Below are 14629 nucleotides of genomic sequence, written 5' to 3' on the forward strand. Positions count from 1 at the left end.
CATTTTGGCAACCCCTGTCTCCTTTCCCACCTCAGGTGGCCAAAGCAGTGACCCAGGCCCTGAACCGCTGCGTCAGCTGCCTGCCTGGTCAGCGAGATGTGGACAATGCCCTGAGAGCAGTAGGAGATGCCAGCAAGCGACTCCTGAGTGACTCGGTAGGAGGACAGGGGTGTGGGGGGAACACAGGGAGGATGAAGGACTCCAAGCTTCTACCTCTGGACCTCTCCTTGACCCTGACTTCCCAGATGTATCCCCTTTCATTGCCCCCAGGCTCTGTGCCCACCTCTCAGCGCTCCTCTACCAGACTCTCCCTCATGTCATTTCCCATTCTTGCACCTGACTTTGTCTCTGACCCTGCAGCTTCCCCCCAGCACCGGGACTTTTCAAGAAGCTCAGAGCCGCCTGAATGAAGCCGCTGCTGGGCTAAATCAGGCAGCCACAGAACTGGTGCAGGCCTCTCGGGGAACCCCTCAGGACCTGGCTCGAGCCTCAGGTCGATTCGGACAGGACTTCAGCACCTTCCTGGAAGCTGGTGTGGAGATGGCAGGCCAGGCTCCGGTACGAAGAGGCACTGGGTCCTGTTCGAGGGTTAGATCAGAGGCATCTCTTTGACCACAGAGTCCTCACCTGCTCCTGGCTCACTCCCCTCCCCAGTCTCTAGCAGTACTTGAGTGTCTGGGACAGAAGATCCCTTTTAGAGACAGATAAGAAAGGACTGGACAATGTGTTGACCTTCTTGCCTTCAACAGAGCCAGGAGGACCGCGCCCAGGTTGTGTCCAACTTGAAGGGCATCTCCATGTCTTCAAGCAAACTTCTTCTGGCCGCCAAAGCCCTGTCCACAGACCCTGCAGCCCCCAACCTCAAGAGTCAGCTGGCTGCAGCTGCCCGGTACGTGGGAGCTGGGAAGCCCAGCCCTAGAATGTTGAAGAGACTGGGGAGGGGACATCTCATGAGAAGTCCCTGGCTTAGGAGTTGTTCCAGGCAAAAGAGAAATGGCTAGACTTCCTACACGTACAGGATGCAGAAATGATGACCTTTGCGCTCATTCACTTGACTTTCTCTTCCTCCCAGGGCAGTGACTGACAGCATCAACCAGCTCATCACCATGTGCACCCAGCAGGCGCCCGGCCAGAAAGAGTGTGACAATGCCCTGCGGGAATTGGAGGTGGGCCCTGTCAGGCTAAATGGGGTTGAGGTTGAGGAAAGGGTTCTTGGTTGGAGGGTGAGGGGGGTGTCTTGGATCTCACTTCACCCTCCCCCTCTACAGACGGTCCGGGAACTCCTAGAGAACCCAGTCCAGCCCATCAATGACATGTCCTACTTTGGCTGCCTGGACAGTGTCATGGAAAACTCAAAGGTAAGTGCACCCAGGAACCCAGGAGGGCAGAGGACAGGAAGATGGAACTAACCGGGGGCTGCTCTGTCCCTCTGAGGACAGGCTCTGACTCTCTTGACACACTGTGTTCCTCAGGTACTGGGTGAGGCCATGACTGGCATCTCCCAAAATGCCAAGAACGGAAACCTGCCAGAGTTTGGGGAGGCCATTGCCACAGCCTCCAAGGCCCTCTGCGGCTTCACCGAGGCAGCTGCACAGGTTATGCTCCTGAGATGGTCCCTGGAATGCCCCTGCTTTCCCTCCCCAACCTCCTCGCAGCCTGACACACTTGCAGAAAACTCAAAAAGTTATGCTTGCAAAGCCAACTGTATGGAAACTGGGGATCTTTCCCCCTCCTAAAGTAGAGATATTTGTCAGCAATCATAGAACACCAGCAGTTCTGATCACTGTCACCCCTGAGCCCTGGTGCTTTGAGGTATGGTTACACTGTCCAATCATTGGGCTGTTTCCAGACCCAGTTTTCTTGGTATATGCTGATTAGCATATGCAAATTATCTTCACATAATTATTACTTGGAGGGGCGGGGCAGGGGGGTGTGCCGCAAGGCATGTGGAATCTTAGTTCCCTGACCAGGGATCGAACCTGGGCTCCCTGCAGTGGAAGTCTTAACCACTGGACCACCTGGGAAGTCCCCACATAATTGTTACTTTATTAGAATAGTACCAGGGACTAAATTTCCAGTTACTTGCGTCACCACTTAACTTTGCCTTTTTCTACATTATGAAGTGTAAAACGACCTATTAGCTCAGAGTATTCTGCTTTCGTATATGAATCCTTAAAACAAACTGGCTTGAGAGCTCATCATCTCAGACTGTGTCCCTGAAGGCCTATCATCCTGCTCCTTCAGTCGCCCTACCTCCCCGTGTCCTGTTCTGTTGGGTGGCCTGCGGTATATGGTTTAACTTATTTCTGGAATAGCATGAAGAGGAAAAAGCAAAGCTACCATGTGTTGGGTGAAGTAAGAATCAAACCTTATGATGGTCTTCCAAGCAAAAACAGATTTTGGCAACCATTATACCCATCCCTTCCCCCTTTCCAAATCTCTGAAGCTTGGAGGTATCGTAAGTGTTAATTAGCCTAACACCCTCTATAGTTTTACAACTATCTCTAAAAGGGGTTTTGTGTGTGTGTGTATGGGGCTTTCAAACTTTTTTTTACTGCCACTTACAGTAAGCAGTACTTTTCACCTTAAGACCCAACATACAAACACATACATATAGAATTTTAATAAAAACCTTATTTTGTGTCTTTCCTTTTTTTTTTTTTTTTTTACTTTTTTACTCTTCTGAAATGTTTGAACAAATTTAACAAAACAGGAGAGGTTTTTTTCCCTCTTATAGTGTAACTATAGCTAGCTAATATACCTCCACTCACATAGAACCCTGGCCACTAAACTTAGCCCTGCTCCCCTTTGTCCCCACTATCGCTATTCGAGTCCCACCTAAGGAATATTCCTTATTCCTCACCCCACCTCTTCTCTCTCCCCAGGCTGCATATCTGGTTGGCGTCTCTGACCCCAATAGCCAAGCTGGACAGCAAGGGCTGGTGGAGCCCACGCAGTTTGCCCGAGCAAACCAGGCAATTCAGATGGCCTGTCAGAGTTTGGGAGAGCCTGGCTGCACCCAGGCCCAGGTAACTCAAAGGGACAGGCACCATGGACAAGCCTGGGAAAGGCTGCTGAGCCAGGACAGACCAGCCCTGTGAGGGGGAGAGGGAGATGCAGGACATGTGGGGAAGGAGAGGTTGGGGCCCCAGCTCTGACCCCCCTACCCACAGCATCTCTGGGTCATTGTCTTCTCCTGCCGTGCTTCTCATTGTTCCTTCACTTACTGCCAAGTTCACCACCTCTTTACGGATGTTTGAGCTCACTCTCCTACAGAGCCTGGTATTATTTCTCCATCAGTGTGTCGGCTTTTCATCTTTCTTTCCCCCGCACCCTGCTCATGCTCATCTTTGGGTATCTCTCTCTCCCAGATCTTGACTTTTCAGGTGACTTTGTCTTTCCTAATTAGACTTCCAAGGGTATTGCTATACATCCCCCAAGCGAAAGGGGCTGCTCCCTGGAGTGGACACTTCCCTCCTGCCCTCATTGGGGCTCTTCCACGTTTCTGTCTCCTCAGGTGCTCTCTGCAGCCACCATTGTGGCCAAACACACGTCTGCACTGTGTAACAGTTGCCGCCTGGCTTCTGCCCGGACTGCCAATCCTACAGCCAAGCGCCAGTTCGTACAATCGGCCAAGGAGGTGGCCAACAGCACGGCCAATCTTGTCAAGACCATCAAGGTTCCCGGTGTTTGAATTCTCAGCCTCTCCCTGACCTATCCAGTTTTCTCTCCCCTGACCCCCTGTCATTCCCTGAGGCTTTCTACCAAATCCCACCTGCCTGAGCGCAAGGCCTGTCCTATCCAGGCTGGTCATCACCAGCCTCTCCCCACACCCTTTAAGCTCAGGAGGGAGACCTGGGCTGCACTGCCTTTGTCTCCAGTCCGTCCTGAGGGCCTCCCCATCACTCTCTTTTCAGGCGCTGGACGGGGCCTTCACAGAGGAGAACCGTGCGCAGTGCCGAGCAGCAACAGCCCCGCTGCTGGAGGCTGTGGAAAATCTGAGTGCCTTTGCGTCCAACCCTGAGTTCTCCAGCGTTCCCGCCCAGATCAGCCCCGAGGTGAGGCCGGGTGAAGGCAGAATGGATGGGCCGTCTGCCGCTTCATCTTCCCAGGAGTCTTGAGATTCACCTCCCTGCTTCCCCTCTCCCCAGGGCCGGGCTGCCATGGAGCCCATTGTGATCTCTGCCAAGACAATGTTGGAGAGTGCCGGGGGCCTAATCCAGACAGCCCGGGCCCTGGCAGTCAATCCCCGGGACCCCCCGCGCTGGTCGGTGCTGGCTGGCCACTCCCGTACTGTCTCAGACTCCATCAAGAAGCTCATTACAAGCATGAGGTACAGGGGGCGGGCTGGAGAACCGGTGTGACTGGGGGATATACGTTGTGACAGAATGGAGGGGTGGGCACTTAGGTGCAATGAGATGGGATGGTGTTGGAGAACACCTGTTGTCCAAGATTCGGGGGATACAGGGAAAGGCAGGCTAGCCTTATGTTAAAGGGACGTTCTTGGTGTTGGAGCCTGTGATGTGTCTGCAGGGACAAGGCTCCAGGGCAGCTGGAGTGTGAGGCGGCCATTGCAGCTCTGAACAGCTGTCTGCGGGACCTAGACCAGGCTTCCCTTGCCGCAATCAGCCAGCAGCTTGCTCCCCGTGAGGGAATCTCTCAAGAGGTAAGGGGGAACGCGGTTCTGTGAAAGGTGTCTGGGAGGAGCGATGGCAGGCTTGAGGAAGGTGGGGGATCTGGGAATGGGCTTCATAGAAACATCGAGGGTATGGAACATGCCAAGGGGGTTAGTTAGTTGGATGTGGAAGGAAGAGTGGGGTCCTGTGCAACTAGAGGGTCCCTTTGCAGGTCACAGTCAGAGCTAAAGTTCGCTTCCTCCCCAGGCCTTGCATACCCAGATGCTCACTGCAGTGCAGGAGATCTCCCATCTTATTGAGCCACTGGCCAGTGCTGCCCGGGCGGAAGCCTCCCAGCTGGGACACAAGGTACCTGGGGAGACACGTGGGGAGACCGGGATAGGGTAAACAAGGGTACCTGGCCCGGCTGACCCATTCCAAACCCTTGCCTCAGGTGTCCCAGATGGCCCAGTACTTTGAGCCACTCACCTTGGCTGCAGTGGGTGCTGCCTCCAAGACCCTGAGTCATCCTCAGCAGATGGCACTCCTGGACCAGACCAAAACCTTGGCCGAGTCTGCCCTGCAGTTGCTGTACACGGCCAAGGAGGCTGGCGGTAACCCCAAGGTACTGAGGGCCGGGTTGAGAGGCTGCTGCGACAGTAAGAGAAGCAGGAACAGCTGGGCCCCAGCTCACTCAGTCTGCCCCACAGCAAGCAGCTCACACCCAGGAAGCCCTGGAGGAGGCTGTACAGATGATGACAGAGGCCGTGGAGGACCTGACAGCCACCCTCAACGAGGCAGCCAGTGCTGCCGGGGTTGTCGGCGGCATGGTGGACTCCATCACCCAGGCCATCAACCAGGTTGGAGTCTTGGGGTGCCCATGGACAGAGCCTACTGTGGACCAGGGTCCCTAAGCCCAGTGGCAGAGACCAACAATCTTTCCTCTTCCCCCATTCTCTCCCCTTAGCTAGATGAAGGACCAATGGGTGAACCAGAAGGTTCCTTCGTGGATTACCAGACAACTATGGTGCGGACAGCCAAGGCCATTGCTGTCACCGTTCAGGAGATGGTGAGTTTGGGAGAGAAGAAGAGGACTGCTCTTGGAAAGTCGAGTTTGGACATAACTTCACTTCTTCCACTGTCTCCAGGTAACCAAGTCAAACACCAGCCCTGAGGAGCTGGGCCCTCTCGCTAACCAGCTGACCAGTGACTATGGCCGTTTGGCCTCACAGGCCAAGCCTGCAGCTGTGGCTGCTGAAAATGAAGAGGTAACTTGGAGGCAGTTGTGACCTTCCCCAGCGCCTCACAGGAAACCCCAGAGGCATGCCCCTTGTTCCATCATGTCAGCCTCTGGGGCTGTCCCACCCTCGCCCCCTCTGATCTTTCATAGAAAGGGGAACTCCTCCTCAGGGCCACTCCACGAAAGAGTGATCAGGGCTCCGCATAGGGACAGCATCAAAGCCTTCGGTCACAGGCATAAAGGAGACAGCCCAGGATCTAGAGCTTTCCTGGTCTGCCGCTGTTTCTCTGCTGACCCTCTTCTGGGCCTGTGGCTGCTTTTCTGCTGTGCTGCAAGCCTGTATTCCCTTCCTGGTTCTTCTGTTGTAAAGCCCTGAAGCGCTTCCTTCCCTAAGCTCCTGGCTTTCCAAGAAAGCAAGTAAAAATGGATCTTAGCGTGACACACCTAATCCCCAGCCCCAAACCCCTCCACAACCGCACCGCGCACAGGCCAAATTGTAAGCCGTGGCCTCTGACTCAGATACCCCAGCATGAAGTGCTTCTCCCCTCCTCCTCACCGTGCTTTAACAAGGTCCTCACAGCTGGTGCCCACAGGCCAGTATTTTCCATGTGTGGGAGGTGGCCTCCTGACTAAAGGCTGTGAAACAGGACAAGTCTGTGCTGGGCGCTTTTTCTCACTACCTCCTCAGTCTGCAGTGCATGGTTTCTTAGGTCCTTAGTGACTCCTCCGAGCACACTGGACGTACCCGAGCGCCTCTCGTAAAATCCATCTCCCTCTTTCACCTGCTTACAGATAGGTGCCCACATCAAGCACCGGGTTCAGGAACTGGGACACGGCTGTGCTGCTCTGGCCACCAAGGCAGGCGCCCTGCAGTGCAGCCCCAGTGACGCCTACACCAAGAAGGAGCTCATAGAGTGCGCCCGGCGAGTCTCTGAGAAGGTGACCGAGCTCATCCCCACGGACTGAGGGCCAGGCTCCCCAACCCTGCAGCCTTTCCCATCCTCCTCCAGCCTTCCCAGCCCTCTCCTCCGTCCCTTCTCTCAGACACCGGTGACCTTTCCCTTTCACGGGACACCGGCCACAGTCGCCACATGACTCTCCTCCCCCAGGTCTCCCACGTGCTGGCTGCGCTCCAGGCCGGGAATCGTGGCACCCAGGCCTGCATCACGGCAGCCAGTGCTGTGTCCGGCATCATTGCCGACCTCGACACCACCATCATGTTCGCTACCGCTGGCACACTCAATCGAGAGGGCGCTGAAACTTTCGCTGACCACCGGTGAGGAGGGCACTGGGCCTCATGGAGGCAGGGCGGGGTTTGGGCCACAGAGGCTGGAGGGGCCAGGGGAGGCCTGAGAAGAGCTGACTGGGCCGGACCCTCCCCCAGAGAGGGCATTCTGAAGACTGCAAAGGTGCTGGTGGAGGACACCAAGGTCCTGGTGCAGAACGCAGCTGGGAGCCAGGAGAAGTTGGCACAGGCTGCCCAGTCCTCTGTGGCCACCATCACCCGCCTCGCCGACGTGGTCAAGCTGGGTGCAGCCAGCCTGGGAGCCGAGGACCCAGAGACCCAGGTATCCAACTCACACCCCTAATTCTGGCCAGAACCACTTCCTGTTCCCCCTTTTCTTCCCACAGACCAGAGCCTCTGCTCCCCCACACAGGTGGTGCTGATCAATGCAGTGAAAGATGTGGCCAAGGCCCTGGGAGACCTCATCAGTGCAACAAAGGCTGCAGCTGGCAAAGTTGGGGATGACCCCGCCGTGTGGCAGCTCAAGAACTCTGCCAAGGTGGGAGGAAATGAGAGCTGCTTCTGGGGAGGGAGCGGATCATTGTGCTTCCTCCTGTTCCTTAAAATGATCCCTCCTTCCCTCCCTCCTCTGATGCTCCCCAGGTGATGGTGACCAATGTGACATCACTGCTTAAGACTGTGAAAGCTGTGGAGGATGAGGCCACCAAAGGCACACGGGCCTTGGAGGCAACCACTGAGCACATACGGCAGGAACTGGCGGTGAGTGCAAGTCTGGGGCATCGGGGACTTGGGTCGGAGAGCAGGGTCGTGATAGATTGTGAACTTGCGCCGCACACACACACACACACACACACACACACACAATGTAGATACACAGTCTCCTGCTCGTTGCCAGACTTCTTCCACGAGCTGCACTCTTGTCTTCCCCTTCCTCACCTATTTCCTCCCTAGCGTTTGACACCTCCCTCTCATCCCCCCACTTTCTCTGGTCACCAATGGCCTCTTAGTTGCCACATGCAGTGGCCGCTTCTTGGCCTTCATCTTCTTCAGACATTTCCAAAGCAGTTGACTCCCTTAGCAAGCCTCTCTTTGAAAGCCTTTCTTCCTTTGGCCTTCTTGACACTGGCTTTTCTCTTGCCTCCCACGTCTCTTCTGTAGTCGTCATTGAATCACCTTCAACCTAGTAGATGTAGAGGCCTTCCCAGAACTGCACATATCGCCCTCTTACTCTATCCTCTTCTTTGGCAAGTTTAACCACTCTCTTTATTGTTCTCTAACAAGTTGAATTCCAATTCTGAGTTTAGTTATTTCCAACTGCCTGTTTGACGTCAGCACCGAGATGCAGTGCCTCCCAACCAGCTGTTCTTCCTGACGTGCTGCTTCCCACTAACGATGGTAACAGCCTCCCGGTCCTGAAGGTTCCCTCAGTCATCTTTGACTTCACTGCCTTACTCACCATATTCAGGCCATCGCCAGGTCCTGCCAGCCACCCTCCTCTGTTCTCTTTTCCTTTCATCCCTCCTCTCCGGGCCCACTGGCAGCACTCTCCCTCACTTTGACTGCTGTGCCAGTTTTCTACCTGGTGTCCCTGCCTTCAATCTCTGTCACTTTCATCTTTCCTACTCATCTTTCTAAGTTTTTTTCTTTTTAACTATCTATTTGGCTGCGTTGGGTCTTAGTTGAGGCATGCGGGATCTTTCGCTGTGGGCTCCAGAGCGCGTGGGCTCCAGGGCGCATGGGCTCTGTAAGTTGTGGCGCGTGGGCTTAGTTGCCCCACAGCATGTGGGATCTTAGTTCCCTGACCAGGGATCGAACCCACGTCCCCTGCATTGGAAGGCGGATTCTTAACCACTGGACCACCATGGAAGTCCCTCATCTTTCTAACTTCTAAATTCGTCTTTCTCTTCTTCTGTTTTCGCCTCTCCTTAGAGATGTCTAAATTGAAATTCCTAACTTTCTGCTTCCCAAACCTGATCATTTCCTCATCTTCCCATATCAGTAAGTGGCACCTCTTAGTAACTCAGTTCCTAAAGATAGAAACCCAGCTCTAACATCTTTCTCTCGTTCCCTACATCTGAGCCCATCAGCAGTTCTTTTAGTGCTCCCTCCAAATAGATCTCATTTGCCCTTTGCCCCATCTCTGCTACCACCACCTTGTCCAAACCGTCATCGGTCCTTAGCTGTGTTTATGTGATAGTGTCTGTCTAATCTCCCTGCTTCCCCACTCCACTCACCCCCTCCAGTCCATCCTCTCTACACGGTAGCCAGAATAATTTTTTTTTTTAGGCCGTGCCTTGCAGCTCGTGGAATCTTAGTTCCCTGACCAGGGATTGAACCTAGGGCCATGGCAGTGAAAGCGCCAAGTCCTAACCACTGGACCGCCAGGGAATTCCCAGAATTATCTTTTAAAAATATACATCAGGTTATGTCACTTCAGTGCTCACAACCCTTTAGTGACTGCCCTGGCATCTGTGGTAAAATCCACTCTCCTTACCATCGCCTCCCAGGCCCCAGGGCCCCTGCTCTCCTCCCCTTCCAGGCCCCAGGCCCACTGCATTCTCAGCTCTGCCCACTGCAGGCCCTTGCTCTTGCTCTCTTCCAGCTTTTTGAACATCTGGTTCCTTCTACTCCTTTAGGCTTCAGCTTAAACATCCCCTCCTCCTGAGGCCTTCCCTGACCACCTTTATGAAAAAGGACTTCCTTTTTCTTTCTCATCACAGCACCCTCTTTTTTTCCTTCACAGTCTAGTTTCTTTGCTCGTTTACCTATGTATAATCTGTATCCAAAACCAGATTGTAAGCTCCACGAGAACAAGGGCCTTGTCTACCTTATCCCCCATTGCATTCCTAGCACCTCACACAGAATCTGCCACGTAGCTGATCTTTAGTAATTTGTTGGATGAACACATACATCAAAATATTTTTATGACTTTTACATATTATATGAAATTCTAACTTCCTTATTCTGATATTCAAGACCCCAACAATCTTTTCTCCTTCATCCGTGTATTCTGGAACATTCCTTGATACTCTCCCACTTGATGTCCTGGTTATTCATGCTCTACCACTTACCTAAAATGCCCTCCCAGAGCTTCCCTGGTGGCGCAGTGGTTGAGAGTCCGCCTGCCAATGCAGGGGACACGGGTTTGTGCCCCAGTCCGGGAAGATCCCACATGCCGCGGAGCGGCTGGGCCTGTGAGCCATGGCCGCTGAGCCTGTGCGTCCGGAGCCTGTGCTCCGCAACGGGAGAGGCCACAACAGTGAGAGGCCCGCGTACCGCAAAAAAAAAAAAAAAGCCCTCCTGTTATCTATATTTCTTGAGACCTGGCTCCTTGCCCACCTTCACCACTCACCCTGTCAAGGCTTCTCTTTACTTTACGAATGAAAACCCAGCTCAGAGGTACTTCTTTAATTTCAAACAGATAAATTCTCCCTGATCACTTCAGTCAGAAATGACGACCAGCTGCCTTCTATTATATTAGCTGTGAACGTGTGAAAGTCTCCAAGCACTTGATCTATGATAAATATTCAGTGAATGCTTGTTGAGTGAACACATGGATGAATAAACCAATCACATGACTGCTGTTCTATCTTACAGCCTCACTTACTGTGGAATTTTTCTTCTTGTTCTACCCTCAACAGGTCTTCTGTTCCCCAGAGCCACCTGCCAAGACCTCTACCCCGGAAGATTTCATCCGCATGACCAAGGGTATCACCATGGCAACAGCCAAGGCTGTGGCTGCTGGGAACTCCTGTCGCCAGGAGGATGTCATTGCCACAGCCAATCTAAGTCGCCGTGCAATCGCAGATATGCTTCGGGCTTGCAAGGTAGACATCCTTGTGGTGAGGCAGAAGTTTGAGGCAGTGAGGCAGCTTTAGGGCAGAACATGGTAGGGAGAAACTGTAGGGACTTGGGGGACTGGGAGCTCCCAAAGGATCCTAAAGCTAACCTATTACCCGGTGGTATAGGAAGCAGCCTACCACCCAGAAGTGGCCCCTGATGTGCGGCTTCGAGCCCTGCACTATGGCCGGGAATGTGCCAATGGCTACCTGGAACTGCTGGACCACGTGCTGCTGGTAAGGCGGGAGTTGTCTGCTCCTCACACCAGCCTCCCTAAACACACGGTGCTCTTCCCACAGGCCTCAGACCCCGCTCTCTAATTTTTTGTTCAAATCTCCCCCCCAACGCCACCATCTGTTCCCCAAATCTGTTCTTATTTCCAAGTCTCCTTTCCACTGGGGCCCCATCAGTCTTAGCATCTTTGGTTCTCCCACTCATCTCTTCCTCTTTTTGTTTTCTCCTCTCTTCCCACCTGACCTTCTCCTTCTCTACCTCGTCATCTCTTCTTTCTTCTCATTTCATCATTCTCCTTGTTCCTTGTCAGCCGGTGAGTGACACACAGCCCAGCCCCACTGTCTTCACCATGTGTGCCGTGTGATGCCTGGAGTCCACCTGCATAGGCTGTGTGGTGTTTGAGGCTGTGGTGTGGAGCGGTCTAGGAATGGGGGCGGGGTGGGGAGGGTTTTGATCTGCCCTTTTTCAAAGGTCAAGGTAGACGCTAAGATCTGATGTTCCCTGCTCCCTGCCCCCGTCTTCCCCAGACCCTGCAGAAGCCCAGCCCAGAACTGAAGCAGCAGTTGACGGGGCACTCAAAGCGTGTGGCTGGTTCAGTCACTGAGCTCATCCAGGCTGCTGAGGCCATGAAGGGTGAGGGGCGACCAGGGGCAGGGAGGGAAGGGAGACGCTTGTCCCGGGGAGACCTCTACTTCCGGTAGTCTGCTCGGAGCTGGCCTCTGCCCATAGTCCTCACAGATGCCAAGGCCCCGGTGCTAGTAACCGTGCTGCCCAGTGCCCCTGACCTCCCTGCTTTGCCTTAGCCTCTTCCTTTCCCACTTCGTCCCACTAGGAACAGAATGGGTGGACCCAGAGGACCCCACAGTCATTGCTGAGAACGAGCTCCTGGGAGCTGCGGCTGCCATTGAGGCTGCAGCCAAAAAGCTGGAGCAGCTGAAGCCCCGGGCCAAACCCAAGGTCAGTCCTGCTCCCTCCCTCTCCCCTACCCTCAGAACATCTGCACCTTCAGCCCCTCTTACTTTCCATCTCTCTCTGCAACCTTCGTCTGTTCTTTGCAGGAGGCGGACGAGTCCTTGAACTTCGAGGAACAGATACTAGAAGCTGCCAAGTCCATCGCAGCAGCCACCAGTGCCCTGGTGAAGGCTGCGTCAGCCGCCCAGAGGGAACTGGTGGCCCAAGGGAAGGTAAGGACTCCGACAGCCAGCAGAAAGGGGACGGCAGCAGCTCTGCCGTCCACACCTGCCTGCACTACTGTAGCTGGGAGGCCCTTAGGACCTGCGGAGAGCACAGGTCTAAGCAGGCTCCCGCCTTCCTCCACAGGTGGGCGCCATTCCAGCCAATGCACTGGATGATGGGCAGTGGTCCCAGGGCCTCATTTCTGCCGTGAGTGTATAACTCCCCCTACATCCCTCTGAGCTTCAGAGACTTGAGAAGGCTGGAGAGGGCATGGACCAGAGCAAGAGGCATATTGTAATCTAATCTCCCTGTTTCAGGCCCGGATGGTGGCTGCAGCCACCAACAATCTGTGTGAGGCAGCCAATGCAGCTGTCCAAGGCCACGCCAGCCAGGAGAAGCTCATCTCATCAGCCAAGCAGGTCGCCGCCTCCACAGCCCAGCTCCTCGTGGCCTGCAAGGTCAAGGCAGACCAGGACTCTGAGGCAATGAAACGGCTTCAGGTGAGGAACCCTGACCCATCCCATTGTACCTTGAGCTGTGCTGCTTTAAACTGTCACCCCCGAGGCATGCTTTCTGTGAGGGAGTTGAGGGACTCTCAGCTGGGACCCTACCTGAGTTCTCAACTCATGCTGCCTTCTCTCTACCCAGGCTGCCGGCAACGCAGTGAAACGAGCCTCGGATAACCTGGTGAAGGCGGCACAGAAGGCTGCAGCCTTTGAAGAGCAGGAGAACGAGACAGTGGTGGTGAAGGAGAAGATGGTTGGGGGCATTGCCCAGGTAAGCTCTGTGCCAGACACTCTGAGGGACACTGTCAGCAGGGCGGTCCCAGTGCCCGTGCCGGTCTCAACAACCCTAAACCCTAAGGCACATACGCACTGACCTGAGTCCCTGATCTCCATCCCTCAGATCATTGCCGCCCAGGAAGAGATGCTTCGGAAGGAACGAGAGCTGGAAGAGGCGCGGAAGAAGCTGGCACAGATCCGACAACAGCAGTACAAGTTCCTGCCTTCAGAGCTTCGAGATGAGCACTAGGGCAGCTGCTTCTGTTCGACGCAGACCCAGCCCAGAGACTGTGCCTGCCACCACCAAAGCCTTCTGGGCTGTCGGGCCCAGCCTGCCACCCCAGCACTGCCCGAAGTGCCTGCCAAACCCCGGGCCTGGCCCTGCCCAGTCCCACTGCACATCCCCTGTCCCCTCCCGGATCCAAGTGCCTTCATGCCCTAGGGCCCCCTAAGTGCCTGCCCCTCCCCAGAGTATTAACGCTCCGAGAGTATTATTAACGCTGCTGTACCTCAGTCTGAACCTGCCAGGGCCCCAGCCCGCAGCACCCCGCCAGCAGCTTCCAGCCAGTCCCCACAGCCTCCGCTCTTCTCCTCCTTTTTGATACTGGCGAGCCCCACCCCCCAGCTAGCTGTGGGGGCCGTGAGGGTACAAGCCCCCAACAGGTCATGCTCCAATAAAGGTGATTCTGCCTGCAGCCTCTGCCTGGCTTCATGAGGAGGTTCCCCCAGGGCAGGGCAGAGAGAGTGGGATTCAGTTCTGTACCCACTTGATCTGGCTCAGAAATGGAGCGGGGGCAGACCGGCAGTCTGCCCCGAGGCCCCTTCCTCCTACTTGCACCCAGATCCCTGAAGTCATCCTCGTCGGGAAGCTGTCCCCGAGGAGTCGCACTCCTGTTGTCCCCAGCTCACTGGCCAGCGCCTACGCCTCACCAAGTGTCATTCTTCTGTTGCTGGGACAGCAGCTGCCGCTGCTCTTTGTGGCTGCAAGGGACACTCTGTGCTTCATCACTGCTCAGAGTACGTGAACAAATCCAGTCCCTCGCCAAATCCGAATTTTCAGAAAGCAGCTTTGCTGAAAACAGTAAGCCTATGGATACAAGTGTCTGGGCCTAAGAGAATTGTGGCCACAGATTTGGTTGAGGCAGTTAACAAGCAAAAAATCCAACCTGAGGCTGCCTCAGGTAGGCTCAACTGTTGACTGGGTTGGGCACTTCCAGGCCCTCCCAGGCCTTGCTGCTGCACTGGCCTAGAATAGCGCTAGAACAAAAGTAACTGAAAAAGCCGGACCCAAGTGTGAGGCCGCATAATCAGAGACCAGAGCTCCCCTAGTGGCCAGGCGGGTGCTCGCAGCCCTGTTCCAGCTGCCCTGCTAACCTGTAGGTTGAGTGGGGGGAAGCGGTCAGGGAGGTGGGTGCTGTGTGCTTCCACTTCCTTCCACACCCGCCCACGCTGCCCACACTGCCCACACTGCATGGACCACCTGGCAGGCCTCTCA

General features: G+C 54.8%; 1 protein-coding gene across 3 annotated transcripts in view; it reads left to right on the top strand.

The window, feature by feature from the left end:
* TLN1 (talin 1) overlaps nucleotides 1–13829 on the top strand; it is a 32311-nt gene extending 18482 nt beyond the window's left edge. For all 3 annotated transcript variants that reach the window (XM_070045726.1, XM_030884203.3, XM_060300766.1), the window contains 30 exons: nucleotides 36–155; nucleotides 361–558; nucleotides 750–889; nucleotides 1073–1166; nucleotides 1269–1358; nucleotides 1473–1595; nucleotides 2886–3029; nucleotides 3518–3679; nucleotides 3918–4058; nucleotides 4152–4333; nucleotides 4534–4666; nucleotides 4884–4985; nucleotides 5071–5241; nucleotides 5327–5476; nucleotides 5584–5685; nucleotides 5765–5884; nucleotides 6649–6795; nucleotides 6966–7132; nucleotides 7241–7424; nucleotides 7515–7640; nucleotides 7745–7861; nucleotides 10744–10929; nucleotides 11071–11178; nucleotides 11704–11809; nucleotides 12009–12133; nucleotides 12235–12360; nucleotides 12497–12559; nucleotides 12670–12852; nucleotides 13001–13129; nucleotides 13259–13829. In XM_070045726.1, coding sequence (XP_069901827.1) covers nucleotides 36–155; nucleotides 361–558; nucleotides 750–889; nucleotides 1073–1166; nucleotides 1269–1358; nucleotides 1473–1595; nucleotides 2886–3029; nucleotides 3518–3679; nucleotides 3918–4058; nucleotides 4152–4333; nucleotides 4534–4666; nucleotides 4884–4985; nucleotides 5071–5241; nucleotides 5327–5476; nucleotides 5584–5685; nucleotides 5765–5884; nucleotides 6649–6795; nucleotides 6966–7132; nucleotides 7241–7424; nucleotides 7515–7640; nucleotides 7745–7861; nucleotides 10744–10929; nucleotides 11071–11178; nucleotides 11704–11809; nucleotides 12009–12133; nucleotides 12235–12360; nucleotides 12497–12559; nucleotides 12670–12852; nucleotides 13001–13129; nucleotides 13259–13384 — 4065 coding nt within the window. In that variant the 3' untranslated portion in view covers nucleotides 13385–13829. The remainder of the gene's footprint in view (nucleotides 1–35; nucleotides 156–360; nucleotides 559–749; nucleotides 890–1072; nucleotides 1167–1268; nucleotides 1359–1472; nucleotides 1596–2885; nucleotides 3030–3517; nucleotides 3680–3917; nucleotides 4059–4151; nucleotides 4334–4533; nucleotides 4667–4883; nucleotides 4986–5070; nucleotides 5242–5326; nucleotides 5477–5583; nucleotides 5686–5764; nucleotides 5885–6648; nucleotides 6796–6965; nucleotides 7133–7240; nucleotides 7425–7514; nucleotides 7641–7744; nucleotides 7862–10743; nucleotides 10930–11070; nucleotides 11179–11703; nucleotides 11810–12008; nucleotides 12134–12234; nucleotides 12361–12496; nucleotides 12560–12669; nucleotides 12853–13000; nucleotides 13130–13258) is intronic.
* Nucleotides 13830–14629: the final 800 nt, after the last annotated feature.

Source organism: Globicephala melas, chromosome 6, assembly GCF_963455315.2.
Source record: "Globicephala melas chromosome 6, mGloMel1.2, whole genome shotgun sequence".
Lineage (NCBI taxonomy): Eukaryota > Metazoa > Chordata > Mammalia > Artiodactyla > Delphinidae > Globicephala > Globicephala melas.